At 41.4% G+C, this 26,890-nt stretch overlaps 1 protein-coding gene and 1 long non-coding RNA gene across 6 annotated transcripts; one reads left to right on the top strand and one right to left on the bottom strand.

The window, feature by feature from the left end:
* Positions 1–1,059: 1,059 nt before the first annotated feature.
* LOC103470558 (rabphilin-3A) lies at positions 1,060–26,490 on the bottom strand. 5 transcript variants are annotated; one of them, XM_008419098.3, is made up of 20 exons: positions 26,193–26,289; positions 25,426–25,543; positions 13,280–13,362; positions 13,148–13,159; positions 11,441–11,566; positions 11,135–11,264; positions 10,860–10,943; positions 10,577–10,745; positions 10,455–10,499; positions 7,943–8,125; positions 6,230–6,400; positions 4,462–4,541; positions 4,247–4,321; positions 3,711–3,820; positions 3,497–3,623; positions 3,340–3,396; positions 3,067–3,221; positions 2,876–2,957; positions 2,660–2,756; positions 1,060–2,331 (listed from the first exon to the last, which is right to left on the bottom strand). In XM_008419098.3, exons 3-20 carry the CDS (start codon positions 13,351–13,353, stop codon positions 2,201–2,203), a joined length of 1,908 nt encoding a protein of 635 aa, XP_008417320.2. In that variant the 5' UTR covers positions 13,354–13,362; positions 25,426–25,543; positions 26,193–26,289; the 3' UTR covers positions 1,060–2,200. The 5 variants fall into 5 exon arrangements, with proteins under 5 accessions (XP_008417320.2, XP_008417319.2, XP_081466676.1 ...); XM_008419097.3 differs by lacking the exon at positions 25,426–25,543 and having other exon boundaries at positions 26,193–26,489; XM_081610550.1 differs by lacking the exons at positions 10,455–10,499; positions 25,426–25,543 and having other exon boundaries at positions 26,193–26,490.
* LOC103470557 (uncharacterized) lies at positions 23,105–26,201 on the top strand. The gene is made up of 3 exons (XR_534503.3): positions 23,105–24,910; positions 25,072–25,168; positions 25,515–26,201. It is a non-coding gene; the product is annotated as an uncharacterized LOC103470557 (long non-coding RNA).
* Positions 26,491–26,890: the final 400 nt, after the last annotated feature.

Genomic DNA, 26,890 nt, shown 5'->3' with positions numbered 1-26,890 from the left:
ACACTCACTGAAACGTTATGCATTACATTGACGATAACTGCTTCATAATTTGGCCACACCAACTGGGATGAAAATGTATTTACTTATGTAGCATCCAAGTAATCTTTTTAACGTACAACCATAATTATATTACAGTAACTGCTGCGAATTGATGCATCTATTCTTTGCAGAGAATAGATGCAAATAATAATAATAATCAGAAAAAGAACATATATACATTTTCTTAAGGTTTTATTTGTCTGTGTAAACTTTCTGCAAAACCTTTCCATGCAAAGTTATTAGCAAACATACAGATTTCAACTTCATGCACTATCTATGTACAAATACAGAGATTGAGGAACATTCCACAGAACTGTCAGAATCAGGTAGGAGGCGGCTATAACTTTAGCTCAGAGAGAAGCCTTTTATTTGTTGTTTTTTTTTTTTGTCGATTTTGTTTTTACAAGCGATTGATGATCACCTCATCATGATCACAGTTGTTGATGTAGCACAGTGTAGAACTAGGTCATTGCCACATGTGGGCATTGCTCTTTACTGAGAAAACAAGACACTGGTAAGCTTCGAATGCGCATGTACAAGATCTCTCGGTTAAACGCTAAGATCAATCTGCTACTCGCAGACATCTTATGTCGACGTGCTCAGTTGACTTTCTGTCAATCCTGTGTGTACTCGCGAACCGGTTCATCCAGATTGAACCATAGTAATCATAGTCATGCAGCGTATGGCCTCCACATCAGTAGGAATGTCATGGTGAAAACTGTAAACATTAATGAAGGTACAATAGCAGTTATTTATAACAAAGTGTAAATGTATATATAGACAGATAGTGATCTATCTATATATATATTTACATCTTGAATCACAAGACATTTCCATGCATAGAATTTTTCTTTTTTTTGTCTTTGCTGTCACACTGGAATAACTTGCAGACAATTTACTGTATAAATAGAGGTCATTCCACTGTGTAAGGTGTGCTTTCCTTGATTTGCTTTAATTAGTGAACAAACACTCACTTAAGCCTTGGGATAATCAGGGTGTGGAAGAGAGCGAGACAGGGAGGAGGGGGGCATGTTCGGGGTAAAAGCGGGCTAAGAATGCCCCAGGCACATGAGAGTCACAAGCACAGTGCATGCAGGTATAGACTGCACATACTTTAGACATGACTTGCTCCGTCTTCTCTCTTCTGTAAACATGTAGCAGACTTGATCGTGTGTATTCAATGTAAACAGTGCAGTAAAAAAACCCTCTGAGGCGTCAGAGTGAACCGCGAGCTTTGAACGAGCAGAGGTAGCAGGACATGATTCTATTCGTTTTCTCTTCTTTTTTTTTTTTTTCCCCCCAAAGAAACTAAATGAAAGATCAAAATCTTGGATCGCTTTCCCCGGTTTCTCTTAACACATAGTTATTACGCCCTACAAACGTAAAATAGCACACACGTCTTGAATAACACTACAGAAAAACTCCTGTCAAACTATATAAGTGTGCTAGAATATATATATATATTTTTTTTTAAAACCACAAATTAACAGTAACTCATTACAGATTTTTCTAGCTCATGGTTCACTCACGTATGAATCATCTGTTGTATCAGATGTCTATCCTATCCTGAGCAATGTATCATTATGTAAACATTTCTTTGTGGAAATATACAATATGTCCATACAGCCGAGTTATTTTAAGGTGCAGCTGTGGCCTGGCATGCTTATAGAGCTCTATATGTTTCACATGGCAATTACATCATGAATTTGAGTTGTGGGCCTTGTTTGAAAACCTTCGCGGGCTTAGGCGATGGTTTTGATGCCATAACATATTGCTTTTCCCGATCTGTTCCAGTGCAATTCACGCTCCATTTACTTCAATGAAGAATGTGCCACTACAAAGCATTTCTGAAGGCCTTTTTTATGTTGTTGTTGTTGCAGCATTTTTTCATAACAGTTCCTTTGGGTCGCGTTACTGAAACTTCGGATTCATTTACACAACGTGATTTGTGCCAGAAGCAAATTGTGTATCGGTGACCAAACTGCTACTATAAAAATAGGGGATTATACGGGAGAAGGAAGAAACAGTGCCTGCGTGTTTGCTTATATTAAAATCTATATGGAAACAAAACAACAACAAAAAAAAATAAAACTACATTTGTAAAAGTGCAACAAGACATGAATGCAAACTGATTAGGTGCGAGCCCATGCTGTATGTATGGTTAATCGCTGACGACGTGGTTCTCGTTCAGTAAGGTGTGCCAGCGCTCGATCCTCTTGTCCTTGTTCTTCAAACACTCGTACCAGTGCTTCAGCCTCTCCCCTTTGGCGGTGATGCCCAGCTGACAGCCGCCTGTTAGAGAGGAGAGGCAGGTGAGGAATTACAGCTTTTACTGCACCACAGCAGTGATGTGTAGAGCATTGCAAAAGTGTTCATATCCCTCAACCTTTTCCTTAACATTTGGATTTTACTGTGTGAAGGAGTCTGAGACAAAGGAGTGCGTACTTGTGACATACAAGGAAAATGAAGCTAAATGCCGAGTATCAGTGCAGAACACTTAATAGAGATTTGCAAAAACTGGGAAAAGCCACAGTTAAAGCTGGTGGTTGTAACAAGGAAAAATGTACAGAAATTCAGGTGGGTAGGAATGCTTTTCCCTCAAGGTAGATCAGATATTCACCTATGTAATCGTTGGACTTCCCAATGTCATAATCCCACACAGAGATGTCTAATGTCTTCTTGGCCAGTTCACTGTGTTTGATGTCGAAGCTGAATTCCTAAAATACCATCCAGACGTAAAAAAAAAAAAAAAAAAAAAAAGTTCTTTAGATTTTACAAACGGGCATGAATTGACTCACTTGATGAAAAAGATCGTTTAATTTTCTTGCTTTCTAACCTCGTTAAACTCTGGGTTTAAAGTCCTCTTCTTGATTTGTGTTTTGCACTTGCCCTTTTTCCCCATGTCAGGTTTCAGGCATCTGCAAATTACACACATAGTGTACAAAGTAATTTATACCTTTACTGGAGTCATTTAATTAGAGTGCAGAAATATATATACATATATTTTTTTTCACCGCCTCAACCTACATTTTGACATATGGATCAGAGTATCCATTAGCATCCATGGCAGCCAAGTGAACGCAACGTACAACCCCCACGATGAGGCGATTCAGCTGGGTGCTGTACATGAGGGACATCAGAATACGACCTCGCTCCTCTGCATCCGTGCCCTCCTTCCCTGGCTGAGACACAGCATGGGAGACGTGGGGGGAACATAGTTGAGCAGGACTGAATATTAACATCTGTATAAACTCCTGAGGGATTCGGTCACGTTTAGACATGCTTCGGAACAATCCTTGCCTCATCTTCATAGAGCGCAATCCCTCTTGCTCCTCCGGCAGTCGCAGTTCTCTTCGTCTGTGTCGAAAAACAAGATCATGACAGGCCAGATAAAAGATTCAAACAAGCAGAGGAAATCGTTAGCTTTTTTTTCCTTTTAAGATTTGGTTCAACTCACAGGCACAACCCTCTCTAGGCAGACGTTGAAGTTCTTCTTCTGATTCAACTTCAGCTTCTTCAGCGCTACCCGGGTCTCGCCAATAAACTCATTGTGCCCAAACTTGTCTTCATCGCAGACAGAGAGCCTGGAAAAATCGATGAAGCGTGTAAATTAACGCAGAAGGTTGCTGTTCGCCTGGTCCAAGTGAGTCTGTGTGGGAGCAGAAATTCACCTGAGGGTTTTACGTTGCATGTCTTCGTCGGTCAGGCCGTGGTAGGTGAGCGTTTCATTCCACATGGGGTTGCGGGTGTTTCTCAGGGTCTTCGTACGTAGCTTGTTGGACTGACGGATGGCAGGTAGATTGAGAAAAGCAATTAACACTTTCTCGAAGCGATTATCTAGATTGCAGGTTTAGTTTTGTTACACGCAAACCACCACAAGGTGTCAGGCTTGAGCTACCATAGATAGGTCCTGTCAGAGCAAAAAGGTCTAAAATCCGCCCTTATTTAGTGTAATTAAGGAACAACAGGAAATTAAGGTTCTAAATTTTAAAAGAAAAACAGGACTTTTCTCGATAAAATTCTATATTTCTCTACTTAAATGACCAGTTGTTTAAAACTTTAAAAGCTTAATGCTAAACTGTAGATACTTGTACAAAAGTGGAAGGGTCGGAAGAGAATACTTCAATCAAATTCCAGACTTTTCCAGACTTCCCAGGATTTATAGGGCCCTTGAATGTCTAGGAAAGCCTCGAGTTGATGCGTTTACCTTACTAGCCCCAGGAAGCAGATGAAGCTTCACATAAGGATCTGCGAGCCCATTGGAGTCCATGGGCTTCAGGCCCTGAGGAGAAACGAAGCATTACGCTCACCAGATCACAAATCGTAGAGAGCAATTAAGCTAAAGTGCCATTCAGGAGCTTTTCAGCATAAACCACTTGACTGAAATTGTCCCTTTGTGCATGAGAACGAGGCCAACGTTACCTTTGCTTTGAGGATGCTACATTGGAGGCTGTTGCTTTCCTGATCGTAGAGGAGGCCAAACTCAAGAGAGCCCAGAGTTGCTGAAAGAGACCCAGACTGCACATAGCATCAAACAAGAAGGAGACGGCAAGTCTGCACACAAGTGATTAAAAGTATAAATATGGACATTCCTGTGTAAATAACAGGTTTCATCTGTTGGATTAAAGGGGAAGATAAACCAATAAAGACGAAAAAAAAATCTAACCCAGTTTTAATCTTCACTTTATAATTGCTGATAAGTCACAGGGTTTTCTCCACCCCCTATAGAAGATGATTCGCAGTGGGAAAAGAAAAAAAAAAAGGGTATATAGCCGTATAAGAGATTCCTATGCTGCCCACACAGGTTTTATTTGGAGGAGTTTTTATTTCTTGTCAGAGAGCTGGAGACTTGGAGGAGGGAATCAAGCTTGTGTTATCTGGTTGCAACTCTGCAGGACTTAAGGTGGCTCGTGTCAGATGTTAAGTGTGGAAAAATGCTTAAATTCACATTTAAGAATTTAAACTCTTAAGCGTTTAAACGTACTGCATTGTTTACTATATCCACAACAGAGTGAGTATGGTAAACATTAGTGAGTTTTTAAAAAATGCTTTTATATTAAAAGAAAGTGTGCATTGCTGAGTATTATAATTCTGATCTTTGTTTGCCATCATATTAAGTCATCATATGTCCTTGTTTTCAGGCTTCGAAGAACTGTACAAAGCCCAGTTTATTTTTTACAAGAAAATAACAGAAATCATCCATGTTCTTCACAGTAATGTGTGCCATGTGTACCACTTTGTTTGGACAAAATTTAATAGTGATCCAAATGATATTGTTGGTACCAAGTGACCGACTCATCGAAGACTCAGGCAAAAACCCAACGTGATTAACTAACTTTTTAGTAATATATTTGTTAAAACTCTGTTAGAAAAGAACGTAACTGTGAGAAATGAGCATATTAGATTGATGTAATACCAGCAAATTCATCTTTTTGTTACTCCAAATCATGTGTATTACTTTTATTGAGCTTTTTTAACCAAAACATTTCTATGTCCAATATTTACGAGAACTGCAGAAAACTGTCATTACCCCGGGACCCAACTATTCAAACCATCCCGTCTCCTCAGAGATTAGGTCCATAAAAATATTGCTATTTCTGCCATCTTCCCTCTTTACACCAGGGAAAGGATCCACCTCCAGGGGATTTATAACCCGATAGCCCTGTTGAATTCAAAATTATTTGCACAGTTCCAAAGACCTGGACCTAAATAAAAATAAATTAAACAGAACTCCCCTGAGAGAGAGAATGGAGTCTTTTCATGGCTTCGGGCTAAAACCATTGATGGCTTAGCAACGTTCTCTTTCCTTAAAATAGAGCTTATGGAAAATATCTGAATAATTTATGAATCATTGCTGATTTAGTTGTTGTTATTATTCTCCTTGGCTTTAGTTCTTTGATTTCGTGACGACATATTGTGTTGGGATTTCCCATTTGTTCACTAGGAGGAAAAGCAGATGTATTATTTAAAGACAGATGTTCACAATGAACAGGGAAATAATGCCAGCAAAAGAAGATCAGCACACGACATCTTCTTTATAGCTACAGTAAAAAAATAAAAAAAAAAATAAATAAAACCATTTCCTATTCACCTGTAGCAAAGCCCACATGTCATCTGTACAGAAAATGAACCTAAACTGAACACATCTGCCACCACGCTGTACAAAACGAGGCGCAGATGGTGCACTCACTGGCTTCATCAGAGTCGTAGTCATTGGCCTCCTCATCATCATCAGCCGGGGGAGGCTGTTGTCGTGGAGGGGGCGCGCTGTAGGCAGCCGGCTGCCTCCTGTCCTCTCTTACAGCAGCAGGAGGTGCTCTCTGCTCCGAGGCGTAACCACCTACATCTCCTGCTACAGGACCTATTAAGGGAAATGACACCACAGCTAAAGCAAGTCAGCGACTGGCACGTTGCAAAAGTATTCAAAACCCCCACAGTTTGGCAGGTTACAAACACAAACTTCAGGTTTGCCCTGAATTCAAGTCAAACCGTCTCCGCATCAGTTCCTACCAGCTTCCCTGTCAATGCTGTCCCCATAGCGTGATGCTAGGGCTCGGCGTATGCCTCTCTGCTCAATAGCAAATCAATAACAATGTATATAGTCATAGACAGGTGATCAATATCAACAGAAAGCACATCTGAAAGAATGCTTAGTCATTTTTCTGAACTCCAATTGAGAACTGGAAAGCTAAAGGTGGGCATTTATCATATCATGTATTATTTATCGTGATAAATTTCTTCTCATGATAAGATTTTAATTTGTCATTGTCACAATAAAATCCAATTAATGATGTTTTATTGTCAGGATTGTTATTTTTGCTATTTGTTTTGTTTATTTGTTTAATAATGGTGTATCAATAAAAGTCAATACATTTGAAAATATGATTAAATGCAGTTATTGTACACATTCCAGTGATATAAATCACACTTCTCTGTGTGCCTGGAGTCCTAAGACTGTCTCTGTTTGTGGGGCTGTGATTACTCAGTTACCAAAAAAAGTGATAAATAGCTATTATTGTCACCTTTATTGTTGTCATAATAATACCACAAAATATTGTGATTAAGCTTTAATTTCATGTCACCGCCCATACAGACAGCATTCTGGGGGGATTTACGTACGCAGAGGAAAGGCTTTAGCTGCTTAGCCTCTCTTGTTCGTGGCATCAACTAACTCATTCGCTCTTTGGTTACCGAGCAACAGCCTGTTGAGCCACCGTGGCTTATAACTGCTTAAAAATAAAAGACAGCAGTGTGGAAAACGAGTAGAACAGCTTGAAAGGAAACTGTTGATAAAACAGAAGAGGCTACTTCACCAGCTTTCCAGTATTTTGCATATTTAAATAAAAAAAATGTTATCAACAATTATTGATATTGACTGATACAAAACCCTGATGTCGTGATAGATTTTTCAGCAATATTGTGCAGCCCTACGTATATCCCAAAGATACTATATTCAGGGTAATGTGCAGCGTTAGTTTCCTGCAACAGTTGGCTTGTACGTCAGAAAGACTTCATATAACTTGCTTTCAACAATCACTTTTCGTCTTGCTGTTCTTCTATGAAGAGCAGATTTATGGGTTCAGCAGCTGTAGCCACATGGGTCTTTTGTCTGCTTCTCCTAATAAAGCTTTTATTGCCTCTCTTGTCAGTTTAGGTAGATGACCAAGTCTTGGTAGGTTCACAGTTATACATTCAAAAGGTTTGCAAATATTGTAATAACCTAACCCTACTTTGAGATTCTCCTCAACTTAATCCCCTGCCAATTGGGAGAGTTTTGTCAATCGCTCACATATAATCACAATTTAAAACATTTTTCTCTTTGGGTATTACACAACAAAATGCAGAACAAATTCTAAGAAATACATTCTCTTGCAACTCTATAGATAAACACTTTGTTCCTCACCCTGCTGGGACATTGCGGCTGAAGCAGCAGGTTGCACCCTGGAGCTGTGCACCGGAACCATCTTCTTCATCATTACCGGAGTTACCTGACCTGCCTCTTCAGGGGCAACCCCCCCTGCAGCCATACGCATAGCTGGTTTGGGGGCCACAGGTGGGTAACCAGCGCGGGCCTGCATCTGCGCACCTAGAAGTAAGTGTGTAAAAGTGAAAACAGAAAGACTCCCAAAAATGCAAAATCACCCCACCTCATCCCTGTGCTGCAGCGCAATCTGTAAAACTGCCACGTCTTCCCGGAGATTTCAATGCCGCAGGGTTTACGTTGCAAAGGGGATGACCTACATACACAACAACACACAGGGGCAGCAAGCAGCCTGCGAGACAATCCCTCTTCTTTCTGCTGTATATCACACAACACAGGTAGATCCCACTGAGACTGAAATTAAGCTGTTTGACCCGTAAGGGCAGCATCACACGGAGGCTTGCTCCATATCCCAGCATGCAACTCCTGACCGGCTAATTGAAAGACTTCATCCCTGTCGACATCAACAGTGGGTGGCCCTGCCACCTTTGGGAATCAGAAAAAAGGTTGGACTATTGGAAACAGAGCACTGTGAGATGGGGTGAAATGGTAGAACCAACTGCACTATAGAGATGGTGCATTAAAGAAAGCAAAAAGAAACATGTGCCATTTGAAACTCGATAATAAAAAAAGGCGTGACCCCTTGTGTTGGTCTCTTTTGGTTTGTAATGCACTGAGGATGCTGTTGTTAGGAAATTGGATTGGTGATTTATTTTGGTTGATAGGCACTTAACATTATAGGTTACGGGTTTAAACAGGTCGTGTACAATAATATTGTTTAAACAAATTTCTCTGTTTCAGGCAGCATCAGAGAAATACTTCGCTTGTGCCTCTGTACGTGTGTGTGTATGTGTGTGTGCGTGTGTGCGCGTGCGTGGGGGTGTGTGTGTGTGTGCGTGTGTGTGTGTGTGTGTGTTTTCTCTCAGAATGTATGAGATCTGGCAATGACTCAGCACATCTTAAAATAAAAGTGGCAAGCTGTGCAGCCGTTTTCTTTTTTTTTTTTTTTTTTTTACCTTTTTGAGTGAAACCCAGCAAGCATACTTTCATTTCACTTTTTAACACTATATGTTGTTGTTTAGTTTAACACAATGCTGCATTTCAGTCACCTTGAAGTTCATTACAATTGCAAAATGACACATCTGTTTGAGGAAACTGAAGATCTAGAAGTGGTGGCAGGTGGTTTTTGATGGGGGCGATATGGCTCATCGCCCAGGGAATCAAACTTCAGAGCAAGTTTCTGACGCCCTCACAAGTTTGAGTTTTATATTCCTTATTTGCATGTGCAGTTATGTGGGAGTGGATATTGTTGTGCACATTTTAAGTATTGTGAGACATTTTGTCTTGAGAGAGCAGGTGGATTATGAAACTGAAGTTGGTTTTTAATGCACAACTTTCCACTGAGTGCTAGACTGGAGAACTACATTGTTTTTTATTGAATCCTAACTACATTTTCTGATATTTAGTTCAAAATCTATGCGACTCAGAAAGGTCAGACCATTCTTTAAAAAAAAAGAGCTGTAATACAATAACAGTGTGTTCAGTAAAGTCAAACAGGTAGAAAAAGGGGGATTTCCAGCTGCCAAATAATAGTTGTTATATTATGAGGGTGACCTCACTTCAGTTTCCAGCCCAACACCAGGATAATGACAAATATTCTGTGCAAATGTGGCACAATCACAACATTTTCCATCAGTTTAATATTCTCTCCAGCAGCATAAGCATATACTGAAAAATCTAGGAAAGCTCATATTTTAACCGGAGGACTTAGCAGAGGAAGAAGAATTTTTTATTCTTTTATTTTTTTTTTACCAAAGTCGAAAATAATAAAATTGTTGACGCCCCTGTTGTGAATACATTGTACAGTCCCAGTTCAATTTCTCATGCTCTCTTTGCTTAACAGCGTAAGCAAAAGAAAGCCTAAAGAAAACCCCATAGGTTTTCTTTAGGCTATTTAAGGAAAAACTACAATTTTTAGAGATTTTTCTCTCCTATTGAACCCACTTGCCAATGTGTGGTGGCAAGATAAATATAAGACCTAATCCAACCTTGTGTCTGTAGAACAGATGGACTTCTGTGCCACAGCAGGTTTAAGCCCCATGGAAACAGAAAGTCATGGATTACTCATCAGAGGTTTCTAAAAACTCTCTGACTATGAAGATTATTTGTATTTTATCTCTCTGTTTGATAATTCCTCACACTCCAACATAAAATAAGCAGTGCCACAACATTTGACCAATCAGTCGATCAATCAGAGCCGACGATGACTCTTTCATAGGTGGGGACTTAAGCAGAATCTGAGCATTTTAGCCAGATGGTGATAAGAGGTCTTTGCTTTTTTATGTAAATAGAGATAACATGTAAAGTTATCCCTATATAAGTATGCATGTATATGAGCCTTATATAAGTATCACAAAAAGAAGAAAACACTTGCCTGAAACTTGCTCCTCAGAGGCTGAACCTTGACTCTGATGGGAACCTAAAAGATTTTAAAAAACCCGCATTTCTCATAAGTGATCTTTTGATAATCAAGGTGCTCCCTGAAGGGACTTGTACCTGGTGGTTTGGGTTGAGCTGCTGCCTCCCTGGGCTCAGACACTGTCGGTTTCTGAGGCTCTGCTGCCTCATGAGGAGCCATTTCCTTCGGTTTAGACAGCGGCATGGGCGACGGCAGGAACTGCTTCGGAAAGCCTTTGAAGAACCAGGCGCCGGACCTCTTCCATACCTGAGGAGACCTTGTTGTTAAAACTCAGGGGAAAATAATCAATGCATCATTGGACTCCCAACAGTGTGTTTCTTTTTTTTTTTGGTTTGTTATTTTCTGTCGACCAGCTCTCACCTCTCGCTGTTCTCTGCAGATCTTGCACAGCCACACAGGGCGAGTTCGACTGCCACACTGAGTGCCACATTTTGTGCACATGTTCTGCACATAAGAAGGGAACATTGATGACAGCTACTCTGTTTGTTTTGTTTGTTTTTCAGGTTACAGCCTGTAGGCTCACTGGACGCTAAGAATGCATTTTTAAAGACTGCAAAGCTTAGGCAATTTTTTTTCATCTTCGGAACATTTCAGGAGAGGAGCTGATGGTTCAGTTATGTTTTTACAATTGCTACCTTTTTGCAGTCCTCACACACGACAGAGCTGACCCCAGGTGAGCCCAGCTGCTCCCCACACAGCAGGCAGCGAGAAACACCATCCCCACACACCGTCTTCTTCATGTCATCCAGGCGGTTTATCAGGCGCCTGCAGCATCAACACAGCTAAGTCTGACTCACAATGCCGCTGGTAATTATTCCGGGTTTACAATTATGCGACTCGTTCGTCTCATTTTGAGGCTTTATTCAACTTTGCACCCAACTAAAAGAAAAACACAAGCACAAAAAAGAAAAACGCTAAATGCATGTTTTGGCAATTCTCACCCAATTCTCTCCTGCTCCATGGCCTCCATTTTCTCAGCGCGGGCAATCACGTTGTTTATAATCTCCTTCTCCTCATCTGTTAGGTCTGGACCAGGACCAGAGCCAGACTGCATCGTCCAATTCCCCCTATTAGCCACATAAAAATCTAAAGTTTACTTCAGCTTAAGGTTTTTACAGTTCAAATCACACATTTTTCAAAGCAACCTCCACACTTACACACACCTCTGGTATTGGTGTATAAAAACCCTGAACAGAAACTCACACTGAAATAGTTTTTGAAATCAAACCTATAATGCCAGTACACTTCTTGAGTGGGGAAAATCCCCCATTGGTTAACTTAAATAACTGTTGTTAATATCCTCTTTTAGTAAAAGTACAGCATAGAGTCTCCTCCTGTAACACTTCACAGTTTTGGAGCATACATACAGGGAACACTTTGACCAAGTTCTCAAGATGGTTTACTATTTTCTTGGAAACACCTCCTTGAATCTGAATATTACCACACACACTTGTCTTAGTGGTGCGACATGTTCCGTGGTCTTTCCCATTTTGACAAGTGGTTAAGAGAAATGGGTCACTGATTGACCTCTTAGTTATTATTTATTATTATTTATACCCAAGGGAATATGAACAATGTAATGAAAGTAAAATGAAAACATTTATTTACAATAAGCCTTTCAAGATAACCCCCCCCCCCCCCGACATTATGCTTTATAGCAAAATAGCTGAAATGACACAAATATAGAAATGAAAATAAACTTAAAATTAAACTAAAAAGCTAAAATAAAATAAAAGATACAGTGCTACCCAAATGCCTGTCAAAGCAGATGATTTCTCAGCTGCTTCTTGAAGTCCAGTGAGCCCACAGGCTATAACGCTTTGAGGGCAACAACAGACCAGATGCTGAGCAGGGTCAAGGTGGTGACTTGACCTTGGACAAAATTTGGGAATATACAATGCTGCATCATAATGCAGCACTCTAAAATTCAAACTCAGACCCTGAATGCTCCGTGGAGCTGAGAAGCAATCGGTAAAGGTGTGACCTAGAAGAGCAGGACAGAAGCCCAGCAGATGCATGTTGGACAATCAGAGCATAATCTAAAGATTTACTGACACAGGTATAAATGGAATTACCATAATGTAAGATAAATGAAACAAAAACATGAATTACAATCACAATCAATTAAACCTTTTGAATAGAAGCCTTTTCATACAGTCGAGTTTCACACAAAGGGAATTACAAAGGTCTAGGAACAGATATAAAAGCACAAGAAACGCACATAAAGAGTCAAGACAAAACAAAATGTAATAAATGAAGAAATGAAATTAATCAAACTCAACTCTGGACATAAACATACATAGTTTACCACTTTGTTATAAAGTCCCAGATTCGTAATGCTATACGCTGTGAGACAGACTGACAAACTTCAAAATGTAAATTAGTTGATTTTTCAACAACTAATTATCTTATTGTGGAGATTTTGCTCACTGAATATACTTTAGCTTTTATTAAGACAAAACTTCCATAAAAGGATAATTTATTCTATAATGTAACGCATCTTGACCAGGAGTTTCAGTAAGCGTAGAGGGTGCTCTATTTATAAATCAATCCCTGACAGGAAATATTTAAAAATAGCTGCTTTATAAAAGCACACACACACACACAATGGAAACGTGCAATGCACATAGAAAAACCGGACTACTTACTGCTCTTTATCACTGTGCCACACACCACACGGCAGAAACAGATGCAGGTGAAACAAAGCATGACACGGTTAAACATGATGTGGCCACTCAGAGGATGCACAGAGGCGTAAATATTGTGAAAAGTAGGATCACCTCGGACGCATGCTCCTCTGCCGGTCGTTGGACACCCAGCGACCCGAACCGCCGCTCATTACTGTGTCGGTCATGCTGCTCGACTGCAGAGAGGAGGGGGTGAAAAAAGATAAATGGGTTCTGCATTCAGAACTGATCTCATGAAGAAGATGTAAAACGACTATTTGAAATTAAAACAATACTCTCCTCAAGACCTTTTTATTCTTTTATTCTTTTTTTAGTTTTTGGTTAACTATCGTCTCAATGCTTTCTCATAAAAACAGCCCTTTTTACTCAATGTCAGCGCTCCAGAGGCAACGGCGATGGAGTCATAAAAGGCAGCACATGACGACCACAGCAGATAACTACTGAAATCAACAACAACAAAAAAACTTCAAATCAAGTGCTGCTTTCAGGGGGAAAAAAAAAGTCTGCTTGTTGTCTGTAAATTTGCACATGAAGAACGAGAGACATTGCAGCTTTCAGTGGGAGCACATGCCCAATTCCACTGCCAAATTCACTGTCTAATTAGTACCATCTCATCCTGCCAAGCTGGTTTAAACAAATTAATTCCTCAGAAATACAGATCTTGAGCCAAAACACGGAGGGGAGATGGGGTGGGGGGGGGGGGGGGGGGGGGGAGAGCTACAAACCCAGAAGCTGGTTATCTTGGACTTGCTACTTCCAGCAAGCTCAAAGTATGCTTACATGTATGCTTGGTTCAGGTAGTTGCGACAGAGGCAGACTACTGTGCATGCAGTGAAAAGAGCAGCGCTTTCAATGATGCATTAGTAACCAGAGAAGGAAAAAGAATACAGGAGATGGTGGTGTAAGTCTTTCAAATTTATTTGCATTGGGTAAGGACTGTGGAGATAAGGTTGAGCAAATTAGCATGGTATGGCCAGTTAATTGAGCAGCTATAATTGAAACACCAAGAATTGCTTCCAGTCTGCAAGTCCACACTTATGACAGAAAGAGACACAGTAGGAGTAACTCAATTTCACTGTTATACAGTTGCTCTGTTGCTGACAGCTATATTTATTAGCTCCTGTAATTTAATTCTTTTTTTTTTTTTCTATGAGAAATATGGATCTGGGATTGAGCATTAGCGCTGGAGATAGAGGATTTTTGGACACCCATAATGACGAAATTATTGGTGGAATATTTAAGCTAAAATTTAGAAAAGGTGACGCTTTGATTTAAGCTGCAAAGCCCGGCTGGGCAGAGTGATGATGATTACAGTGGGAGACAGTGAGTGGCCTGTGCATTTGATACGCCAGCACTGTAATTCAATCTCAGAGCGGTGGAGTGAGGATGATATGAAGACATCAACAGAAAATATGGCAGGTCTGCTGCATGTGCGCAAGTGGCCCTCGTGCAAGGCCTGCCTGAAGTCTCTGGCAGACAGTGTGCAGCGGGAGGCTGCAGTCTGACAGAGCCCTGAGGGGAAATACTGACACTCAAAGAGGACCAGTAAACTCCAACAAGATCAACATGATGAAGTCAAAACCTCTGTTGGGCCTTGGGTACAGAAAAAAAGTATTGATTTCTTTAGGTATGGAGGCTGTTCTTAATACAGTGTTGTTTAAAAGTTTGCATACACTCGGGCTTTTAATGTTGCATTGAAGACAACCTTTCATTGTGGTGTAAATCAATTTGACATGGTTGTGAACGGCTGCTTGGCCACGTTCAACATGTGAAAAGGTAGATTGTGCATTAAGTAGCTGTTTTCTCAGCACTGAAACATGCTTTCAAACACACTACACATACTGCCAACTATTTGACATCTGACTCGAACTGTCACTATTAAGTGTAGTGTAATTAGTCAGGATGTTTAAGAGCGGCACAGAAATCCCTGGGATTCAAACTGTTGCTAAACTGGAAGATGCAGTGTCTGTGTTCAAGGTAAGTTGGGTTAAACAACAACACTGAACAAGAGGGTGACACTTTGAAGGTCTACTGAAATCTGTGGCCGTCCACATGGGTTACAGCAAATGCCTTCCGAGAAAATCTTTAATCTAAGACACAAGAAAAATGCTCCTTAATTTGGCCCCGGTCATGAGAAGTATGTGATGAGTAATAAAAAGATTGCAAATGAAAAAAAACCTAAAAGCTGTCAAGCATGGTGGAGGCGGCATCATGCTAAGGGGCTACTCTGCTGCCATTTGTAGAGGTGCATTGTACAAAGTGGACAGAGAGCAGAAATCACCTCAAACCAACAGCTAGATTGTCGAAATAAGGACAAAACATTGGTAACACTTTATTTGAAAGGGTGTGCATAAGACTGACATGACAGTGTCATAAACATGACACAACACCTGCCGTGAACATGAAGAAGTCTTCATGAATGACTTCTGTTGCCATGTCATTCGGTAAATAATGACACCTTTAATGCAAAGTTGCATTAAAAGTCCATTACGATGGTCAAGTTTGCATTAAAAGTGTCATTATTTACAGAATGACACTTCATGACAACAGAAGTTGTCAAATACAGTGTTGCCCAAAACAAAACTTGGATATTTTAACAAGACAATGGTTCCAAACACACATCATACAGCAGGGAGGCTTTAAACTGCTGAGATGATAAATAGCTCCATCGTTTTGAACATTTGTGGAGGATGATTTATGTGCTAACCAACCAACTTTAATAATTTCTACCACTTTTGAAAAAGAGGGCCGTCAAATGTACATCTAGCATTGTAGTAGCTTGTCGAGGTCAATTAAAGATGTTTTGTTTCTCCGCAATAGAGGTTCGACCTAACGTCAGTGGTGATGTACGCACATATTTGAGCACCCTGAGTATATATTTTTTACCCTGTAATTAGAGACAATCAGCAAAAAATATAAACAATTTTGTTTTTTGATAAGACATACTGCATACTGGCAAAGACCGAAACAGCAACAGCAAGAGAATATGTAATGGTGGGAAAGGGAAAAAAATGTCTATTGATTTCTGTTTCCCTAAGTTTTACAAGGCAATAAACTCCAAAATTGAACCCAGGAGAAAATGCAAGAGGGGGGGAAAAAACAGAAGTTGTGCCAACGTCTCTCTCCTAAAGCTGTCTGTATTATCTAACATAATGCAAAGCAACATACCTTTTGATTTGTAATCTGTCTGCCAGCCTCTGGGGCCCGCAGATAAGCAGCTAATTAGATGTGCTATCAATAGACACTGGGTGGGGGCTTTTCCATCTGATGCTGCTACTGCTGCATAGTCAACAGTAAAACAGGAATCATCTGGGTTTCATTGACTTTGGATTTTATCATTTGTTTATTGATTGAGGCACCGGTAGTAAATTTTGTGAAGTTCCGGTTATCTTCACATTATGGTCCTTAGTTTCTGTGGTCTGTTTTAGTCTTTTATGTCCAGTCTGGTCTTGTTTTTCTTAGTCTTCTTTCACATCTGCTTATACCATTTTGTCAAGCTTAATTTTGCTTATTTTTTAAAATCTGCCTACTTCCGAGCTACAGTTAGCTGTTTGTATCCTCTTCTGTGCGCTCTGTAACTCACTGAGTCTCTTCATAATTTTTTACAGCACTGTCTTGACAGATGACACATTATTCTGACCATATTGTAGTACACTAAAGACTCTCAAGAGTGGCCCTTCTTCTTCTTCTGCCAAAATGAATTATCCCACTTTGGTCTACTGTGATCGAATTAGGGAAAGACAGATGGGAGACTCGCTTTAGAGTTAAGGTGAACTTAGCTTGAGCTCTCTTTTGGATCGTCGATGTTTCCGCATTAGATAAGTGGACTTTCTGTTCCCGTTGGCTTGCAGGGGACAGTTTGAAGTCTCTGAATGTTTGTAACACCCCCAAAGAGCTATCATTATCAATTGTAATGCTTCAATTGAGGGAAGGTACTGCTTAGGGTGCACTGGTTTAAAACCAATTATAATTGACTGTGCTGTCATATTGGGCCTCGTTATTCTCCAGGTATGACATCACTGCAGCCATCAGACTCCGTCGCCTGAGCTACCAAGACCATAAATGCAGCTAAACTGCGTCATCCGTGATCCTGACTTAGTTTAATAGTCATCTTGTACGTATTTTCCGCCTGTAGCAGATGACTCAGTCGTCTGTTGGTGGATTCCTCTCTGGAGAGCAGCGGATATTTTCCTGTTTTTCCTTTTTTTTTTTTCAAGAAATATGACAGTGTTTTTTTTATGATGCTTTCAGACATGTCTGTTTTGGAAAATGGTCAATGAAACCTCGTGCAACAAACCCAAAATACACACCATGGCAGCGTGGTGTTTGATTCTTCTTAGGATTTTTTTTAAGCCACCTAAAAACCTGTTAAGTCATGTTTTCAGGTACCAAAAATTAACTGATCTAACTACTACAACATTCACAGTGCCTTTCAAAACCCAAAACCTCTCCAGATTATATACAACCACAAACTTTAATGCATTTTATTGGGAGTAGATGAGACGGACCAGTACCCAGGGAGCAAATAGTTGATAAGGAAAGGGATTAGTAGATGAAAAACTCTGAAAAGTGGAGCATGCATTTGTATTCAGCCACCTGAGCTCCGTACTTTATTTCTCTGCAATTACACTTTTGTGCATCCACAGAAAGAAAGTTTTGTCTGTTCCTGCAAAAAGTGACTTTCAGTCAGAAAGGAAGATAGAAGCTGTGAACACAAATTTTAAAGTCCTGAAGCATCTAAAAAGTTTTCTTACAGGTCTGTTCGGTATTGAGCTCCATTCATCTCGGCCCTTGTCAAGCCTCTCTGTTCCTGCTGAAGAAAAAGCATCCCCACCGCATGACGCTGTCACCACCATGAGTCACCATGAGGATAATTTGCAGAGGTAGTTTTCACACGTTATGTTTTGCATGTTGACCAAGAAGAACACTCTCTGTTTGCTCTATCGTCTATCTGATCTGAGGAAAAGCGCTTCCGACTAAACATCCTTATAGTCGCATGTTTGGGGTGCAGAACTGATAGTTACTGTTTCTATATCCATGGCTCCTTCATGTGGATGTCCTGCAGGAGTGCCATTCAATCTGTGACAGATTGGTGAAGTGAAGCTCTGCCTCTTTATGCCTTATTGGGTGCATGCACAGACAGATTTTGTCATATGGCGCTCAGTGGCACATATATGACTCATTAGTGAAACAGAATGGAAATGGTGACAGCTTAACATTTTAGAGTAGAATTATCCTTCCCTGTTTCTCAAGAGGAAAAGTAATGATTTTGAGACATTGCTGAAGTAAAAGAGATCTGAAAGAATCAGGCAGGGTGACACCGATGAAGCAGGGAAGAGATGGATTGATCTGACATGGATCATTATGGACAGAGAGCTTTAAGGGGGATGGGACGTCATCTCTTTTCTACTGACATTTGTCTAAAACAAAGAGTTCTGCTTGGATGCATTCATGTTATCAATAAATAATAAATGCTCTTAGAAATAGCAATTTACTTAAAAGATGTTTGAGGAAAACGTGAAATGAAGGCCATAAAAAGACAACAGTTGGAGAAATAATCTGAAGCTGGAGGAGCAAACTGTGTTTGCCATCCATGTTTTAAATGATGTTGTTGACTATTTACTCCGGTACTGTTCCCTGTACCGGAGTACAGGGAACTCCATGCCCATTGTTTTCCATGAGCATGGAAAACAATGCCCATGTTTTCCATCTCAGAACCAGTTTCTCTTTGCACAATCTTATCAGTATATCAAATGGTGGCAAAGTCAAAAATGATCTTGGAGAACCTAAATCAAAACAAAAAAATCACATGTGGCTGTTTGCATTCAAGGCTTAGGCAAATGCATTTTTTTCCCACTTTTTTTTGTTCTTGTTACATCTCACTTTTTACTCAGGTGAGCCCAAGAGCAAAAAGTGCTCACCATCCAACTGGTTTGACAATAACGACAGTAGAGCACAAATTCACCGTCCACCAACGATGTTTCTGCAACAGCGTAATGAAAACTGAATAACATTCATGTCAAATGATTGGTTTCACTTTAATCTCACTTTTTCCAGAACTACACTGGTATCTTGATGCACTGGTGTAAAACTTTATGTATAATTGAAGTCACTTTAAAGCTCCACTGTAGCAGAAAAACCCAATTATTCATCAGCAGCACTCGTAATTGGCAAACCCATGGTCCCTGCAGGTTCGCGTCAGCAGTTTCTTCCGACTCGTTTTCTGATGTTAAACTGATGCCAGGATTTTTATTCATGTCAACACAGCATATCTACTTTATGTGATTCAACATTCTGGGTGCTGCAACAGATTTTTCAAATTGCGGTGAACATTACGGTTTCATTGCATAAAAACGCCGTCTTTTCCTCGTTAGAAGAGAAAACAACAACCTAGAAACACATAAGCAGCTTCTTAGTTCTGCAAGAGTAAAGGTTATGTACAGTGTTACTGTACTGCTTAAAGATTAGTTACTACAAGACTTGCACTGCTCTGTGTAACATTATGTACTATATTTGCTCTCTTACAAATTAGATCATAATACATCTTTATTTACCTAACAAAAAGCAATGACACTTGCAATATGTCTACAAGCCATTAAAAGGCGATGTTTTGTTGTGAAATACTTTAGCTCTTTTGGTAATAAAGCGTGGAAGTAGACATTATATGGTATATTAATAAAACATGGCAAACTAATATTAAATTGTTCGTAATGTACAAAAGAATTGAATAAGTAGGCACTATAGGTCACACATCCTGATCAGCCATGAGACAATGATTAATGACAGCTAAAATGGGGAACTCATTTTCCTTTTAATGAAAACCTGCATTCTGTGTTAGCTGGGTGTTTAATTGAAACTTGAAAATTATCTAAGTAATTTCTACAGACTAATGATGCACCAATCCAGGATACAGCACTTCCTATTGTAAAATGTCAGAGGGAGATTATTTATTACTCAAATAATGATGATTAACAATTTATTTGTCCTCAATAATTTGCCTATATTGCATTGGTGGTTGGATAGGCATATGCAGCAATTCAAAATGTAATTAACTGCCACAACAAAAAAGAATGTTAGTATTGAAAATTCGCACAGAATCACAAAAAATCCATCCATCCATCCATTTTCTTCCGCTTATCCGGGGTCGGGTCGCGGGGGCAGCAGCTTCAGAAGGGAGGCCCAGACTTCCCTCTCCCCAGCCACTTCTTCCAGCTCCTCCGGGGGAATCCTAAAGCGTTCCCAGGCCAGCCGAGAGACATAGTCCCTCCAGCGTGTCCTGGGTCTTCCCCGAGGCCTCCTCCCGGTGGGACGTGCCCGGAACACCTCACCAGGGAGGCGTCCAGGAGGCATCCTGACCAGGTGCCCGAGCCACCTCAACTGGCTCCTCTCGACGTGGAGGAGCAGCGGCTCTACTCTGAGTCCCTCCCGGATGACCAAGCTTCTCACCCTATCTCTAAGGGAGAGCCCAGCCACCCTGCGGAGGAAGCCCATTTCGGCCGCTTGTACCCGTGCTCTCGTTCTTTCGGCCATGACCCATAGCTCATGACCATAGATGAGGGTGGGAACGTAGATCGACCGGTAAATCGAGAGCTTTGCTTTTTGGCTCAGCTCTCTCTTCACCACGACGGACCGGTACAGCGCCCGCTTCACAGTAGACGCTGCCCCAATCCGCCTGTCGATCTTCCGCTCCCTTCTTCCCTCATTCGTGAACAAGATCCCCAGATACTTAAACTCCTCCACTTGAGGCAGGACGACCCCCCTGACCCGGAGAAGACACTCTACCCTTTTCCGGCTCAAGACCATGGCCTCGGATTTGGAGGCACTGAGCCTCATCCCGGCCGCTTCACACTCGGCTGCGAACCGCTCCAGTGAGAGTTGCAGGTCACGTTCCGATGAAGCCAACAGAACCACATCATCCGCAAAAAGCAGAGATGCGATCCTAAGGCCATTGGTGGTTGGATAGGCATATGCAGCAATTCAAAATGTAATTAACTGCCACAACAAAAAAGAATGTTAGTATTGAAAATTGGCACAGAATCACAAAATATGAAGTGAAATATTCCCTTTTTTTTTCTTTCCTTTATAAATACTGGAGAAATATGGAAAAAAGTTAGATTAAATGTAAATCACAATCTGTCACAAAACTTCTGTGAGGCATGCAGAAGAACATAGCCGCTGTAAATGTCATGGGAATGTGGCCATTAGAGCTAACTTCACAGATTCAGCCTATGATGTCTAACGCTTACACATCAGTCACTCAGAGAGAGGGATGGAGGCGACGGGGTAGAAAGCGCCAAAAAAAACACGAGGAAACCACCCACTTCCTATGACATGGCAAAGCTCCATCCGTTAAAAAAAAGTGGTGAGACGCCAACATGGTAACGCGCTGTGCCTCAGTGCTAAGCAAGACTGTAAAGTAATGCACCACACAAAGCCCTCCACTGCAGAAAGAACGCATCACTCAGCATTTCTGAATTATTTACAGCCCTCAACCACATGGCCCTTCGCTCTGAGTAAGTTCCCTCGTTAAAGCATTAGTACAAGCCTTCTGCACCGAAAAGCGGGTTCGGGTTAAAAGAGGTGTGTGTGTGCGTGTGCGTGTGTGTGCGCGCGCGTGTGTCACAGAGCGCGGCAGACTGAGAAACTCCGTTTTACAGTGTGTACGGTAGTCTGTTTGATCTTTGCGCTGACAAATTATCAATGTTTTGTGCGCACAATGCTGTTGACGGGAACCATCTGCAGGACCATCTGTGAGGGCTCTTCACCTCGACAATGTGACAGAGCCGTAGAGCTTAAATACACACAGATACATCCGCTAGGCAGGCACGGCTCCAGGACCTGCCTCGCTGGAGAGCAAATAGGAAAGACCGTCCAGTGACCAACAAGCTACCGTGCTGCTACCCACCCGGCCACAAATGTTGGCTCTGATCAACAGACCCACAACGGCCAGGTGCTGCGTTTTTCTTTCCTGACGCAATTCGATGCACAGTGAGCCCATGTCAAACCCTGTACTCTGCAATCAAAAGGGTTTGCCTTGAATTTTTCAGATGAAATGGCCCCTGATTCTAATTTTCTTTGACTGTTTTTATGTCATTCACAAAGTACTTGTGTCGCAGCCTTTCTTTATAACTCGAGCATGTCTGAAAAAAAAAAAAAGCAATAGGACATGGAGCAGTGAATTAACTGCACTCCAGTAAGAGCCTGCAGCCAGTCTCATCTTGCAAGGCTGATGGTGATTCACTCTTGTACGCCCCGAGGGGCAAGAGGTGGGACTCAGAACTGCTTTGCTGATGCATTGGTCAGTCAAGCTCCTTTAATTCCCTCCCATGATCCCTTCCCATCTCTGGGAAACAAGCGCCAGACAGAAGCTTTAAATCAGAAAGGCTGCTTGTAAAGACACTCAGCGGCTGTCCCCAGTAAACTGCAACATGCCGAGTAGAGATACTCCACATGGTTTGGGAATTCTCTGCTGGCACATTTTTACCTGCGGGTTATCCGACTCTCCATCCAGGCCTGCAGATGAACTAGCAGGTACAATTCCCCCGAGGCATTTTCAACACATCCCAGTTGGCAACTGCTCTGGTCCAGAGACTTTTGAAAAGCTTTGGTACAGCTTTTGGGGCAAAATAGGATGAGGCGCATTGCCAATAAGGACATTTGGGTTTTGATTGATGTTTTTCTTCATTGTAGCAATCCTTCTTGGTCATACATCTTCGAAGTTTGAAAGCCATTTTCATTTCTTGGGGCCTCTCATAACTCCATGAGCAGGTGCACCAAATGTGGAGCCTCGATAAAGTTATTTCAGGTTCGGTTCCGAACCCTGGACCATTTAATGAATGTCTTGCCCTTTTGTCTCTGGGCCTCTTCTTCTCTAGCTGTTAATGGATAAAGGTCAATAGTGTCATAAGATAAAAAATTTAAAAAAAACCTGTTCATTTCCTCTTAAATGGTGCCACATTTATAGGGAAAATGCATCTGTGGGTTGAGCAACAACGTTGAGCATGTGGGTTGCACCCATGAAAAACGGCAAATCCTCTGCCAAGCAGCTTTTTGTGGAGGCAGTGTGAGGCAGCATTTCCCTCACAGGAAAAAACAAGCTATATGTCATCATTGGAAGCAATGTCAAGGCAGACAGATTTTAAGCAAACAGTCCCAAATCTCCACGCTGTTAGGGTTTTGAACTCTCTAAGACGTCGATGTCCACGGAACAGAGTTGATCAGAGTCTACCGCTAAAATGTGAGAGCAGAGATGATGGAAAAGGGTGCCTGCATATCTGACTTCCACTCCATTGTGCAACACAACCACATTGGCTGTCTGGAAAAATGGGATACAACCCCACACTAGTGAGTGACCAAACAGATGAAAAGAAGGTGTCAAACTGCTGGTCCTTTCACTGAAGCTCCGGTTTGCTGCGTGAATGAATTGTTTGCCAGATTGCCAGTGTGTTTTGTTTCTTCAAACGTCAGCCATTTATTTGTTTCATCCAATAAATGAAACAAACAAACAAAAAAAGAGTTGATAGGAGAATAAGTTGTTTGGCATTGGCAGAGAGGATTCGGCGAGTTTTTTTTTTACAGGGGAAGCCCTGTAAAACAGAGCTGCGGACAACGACGGGGAAGCGATTGTCCCCGTCAACTCTGAGCATCCCCACAGCATGACGCTGCCACTTCCATGTTTCTACAGAGAGATGGTGCAATCAGAGTGATGTGCAGTGCAATACTTGAATGTATTTTCTTGTGCATGTAAGTGGTAAAGGTTGAAACGGTATTGTGGTCCAAAGACCGTAGAATGCATTGCAAAGGCTTTGTTTGGCACAGCTTTTGATTTAAAAGAAAGATGAGGAAGACTGACTTTATACTTCATGTAATACTCTAGGGCTTTAGAAATAATAGAGAAAGGTTCGAGGATCTTGCTGGCCACTTTCCATGCCCCTGCTCAGCAAGAGCATGCCCACATCATGATGCTGTCACCTCTTTATTATACGAGGCAATCGGAGTGATCTCATATATTAGTTTTCAGTCACTTGTGGCATTATGCATGTAAAACAAAAAGAAAATAGCAAATATGTCTGGTCTGGAGACTGCTGTACGCTTAAAGAAAATGCTTAGAGAAAAAAAAGGGGGCAAAATTAACTCTGAATGTAAACTGTAAGATTTTGAAATCGCTGCAAAAAGCTGACAAGTGTTGCTGACATTTTGTTTTAAAGCCCATAACAATTATTTATCTCTGCTTTTACCAAACTATCACACAGCAAATGCACGTCAGAAGATCTCGGTGTATAGATCCTAATCCACGTCTCTGATTACAATTTGAAAACGAAGCCACTCCCTTCTGAAGCTCTGACAAAAATGGCAGAATGATGCATCTCTCGTCTTAACGAGTTCGCCATTAAAAACCTACAGAAATGTAAAGCGTGACACGTGACGTGGACATACATGGACTGTGAAGACCGCTGAAGAACACAGAGTCACCCACCTTTACAAACTGTGGCCATGGTAACAGCAAAATCAAAAGACGACAGCCGGAGTGATGAAATGCTTTTTTGTGTGTGTGCGTGTGTGTGTGTGTGTGTGTGTGCGTGCGTGTGTGTGTGCGCGTGCATTTGTGTTCTGTGTTTTCATGGTACCTGCACCAAATTTAACATCTCCAAAGCAGAGCAGGTCACAGCTGCAGCTGGCACAGTTGAAAAGAGAGGAAGACATTCTGAAGACATGGGATTATGGGTACGACAGCATCCGGATTTAAATAATGCAGTTGGTGTGCACTGGTGTTCTTGCTACATTCCTCCATCTTTTTTCATGTTTTACCCAAAACATACTCATGTGTCCAAGAAGCTCTCTGCCTCTGATTTTCACTTGTTCCACGTTTCTCTTTTGTTCTCTAGTCTTTCCTCTACCAAGAAAAATGACGACAGCCTAGCAGAAACACAAAGAAACACGAGGAGAGGGGTGTCGGCCGTTCACCATACCGTGGTTGCTCATGTGAGAGAAGGCAGCAGCAGCAGATATGTCTCCGACTGTTCATTCAGTCTTTTCTCCCCTCCCCCAATTTATCCCTGTACTTCAGGTCTATACATTGGAGATGGTGGAGGAGGCAGACTTGCATCCTCCCCCCCCCCACCCCTTTACCTTATTTTCATTATGGAATCAGTGTCAATAATCTACACTGGACCTCTCTGACCCTGCTGTGCAAACATCTACAAATCTAACAGATCACAACCTGTAAACAAGAGAATCACCTGTCCAGTGGCACAGCTGGAGTTTAGAGCTGTCCTGCTCGCAGCAGATGTTTTTTTTTTTAAGCTTCAAAGATGTTTTCTCTTTCCAGGCTGCAGTCACATGAAGCCCCAGCATGCGCTTCAAAAGAAAAGAAAAAAGAAATTCTGCAGCAACGCCCAGGGACTGCAACAACTCAATCTCCAAAATATCTGACCGGTGTTGCTTTCTTATGTTAGATCTGCAACAAGGAAGTACAGTTTTGTTTGGGAGGGGGTGGAGGGGGTACTCTGTACTTGCTGTGAACAATGCTGAGGGTGGAGTTAAAACATAACCTACTACACCATGAGTAATGTTCATAGCTTGTCAGCTATGAATAAACTTAGTCTAAAATCACAGTACTTCTTCTGCAAACCATTAAGGAGTCAATAAGCATCACCACCACTACGGGAGTAAGGATGCTTTCATTTTATTTACTCTGCTGCTGCCTCAGATTTAACAGGGGCGCCCAACATGCATACAGAGTACACAGCGCACTCATTCACAAATCTATTACTCAAATGATCCCCCCCCACACACACACACACCCCATTAAATTAACACAAGCAATGAAATATGTTCCGTCCTAAGAGGTGATACACAGTTCTTCTCCCTGGCTGTTCTTCTGAATGAAGAGGTGTATTCATTCAGCTGACATGTTTAACAAATTATGGTGCCAAAAAAAAAAAGAAAAAAAAGAAGCAATTCATAGGATGAAAATACAGTGTTTCGATGAGACCGTGGAGCCTACCTGAGAATCCAGCCGTGCCTCTCTGTCTCCCCTCTCTTTCGTAGTGCTGTCAGGGAATGATGCGGACTAGATTTCTGTGCACTGCCAGGCTCCAACAACAGAGTTGTTAGTCATTGCGCATGCTGCCACTCACCAAGACCAGCGCTTCGTTTGTTTATTTGTCATACACTGCGCTTGGAGGAGATGCGTTCCGCTATCCTGCTGCTGCACACACGCACCGTGGATCACCACAGTGCGTGGGGGGCTGGCTACCCTGCGTGGAAGATGGAAAGCCCTTGGTACCGTGGGAAGGAAACCCCTGGATCTGAAGTGATAACAGTATGATGCTTAAGTGGGCAGTCACCACCTGATCCAGTTTTCTTTAGAACTGTCTAAATTTATCTCCCCATCCAGACAGCGCTATTGAGAAATCACTGTCAGTTTCGTTGCGCATTGGCAAAAGGGTTTACTGTGGACTGGTTCTGCATGTATATATATTAAATAAAATTAAAAAAATAAAAACATATGCTCTTCTGAACTTGATCTGAAGGAATCGTTCATCTGTTTTTATTTTAGAAGTATTAATTACCCTATTGAGTTTATTTTCACACGTATCAAATGTCCTGAAATGTTTCTGGTTCCTTTATTAGCTTGTAAGCCATATTTATGCTCACACAAGTTGGGGTAATGTTATTTTACTCCAACAATTTAGAATAATA

Source organism: Poecilia reticulata, chromosome 9, assembly GCF_904066995.2.
Source record: "Poecilia reticulata chromosome 9, P_reticulata-male-v2, whole genome shotgun sequence".
NCBI lineage: Eukaryota > Metazoa > Chordata > Actinopteri > Cyprinodontiformes > Poeciliidae > Poecilia > Poecilia reticulata.
This window is presented reverse-complemented; position numbering and strand designations above follow the sequence as displayed.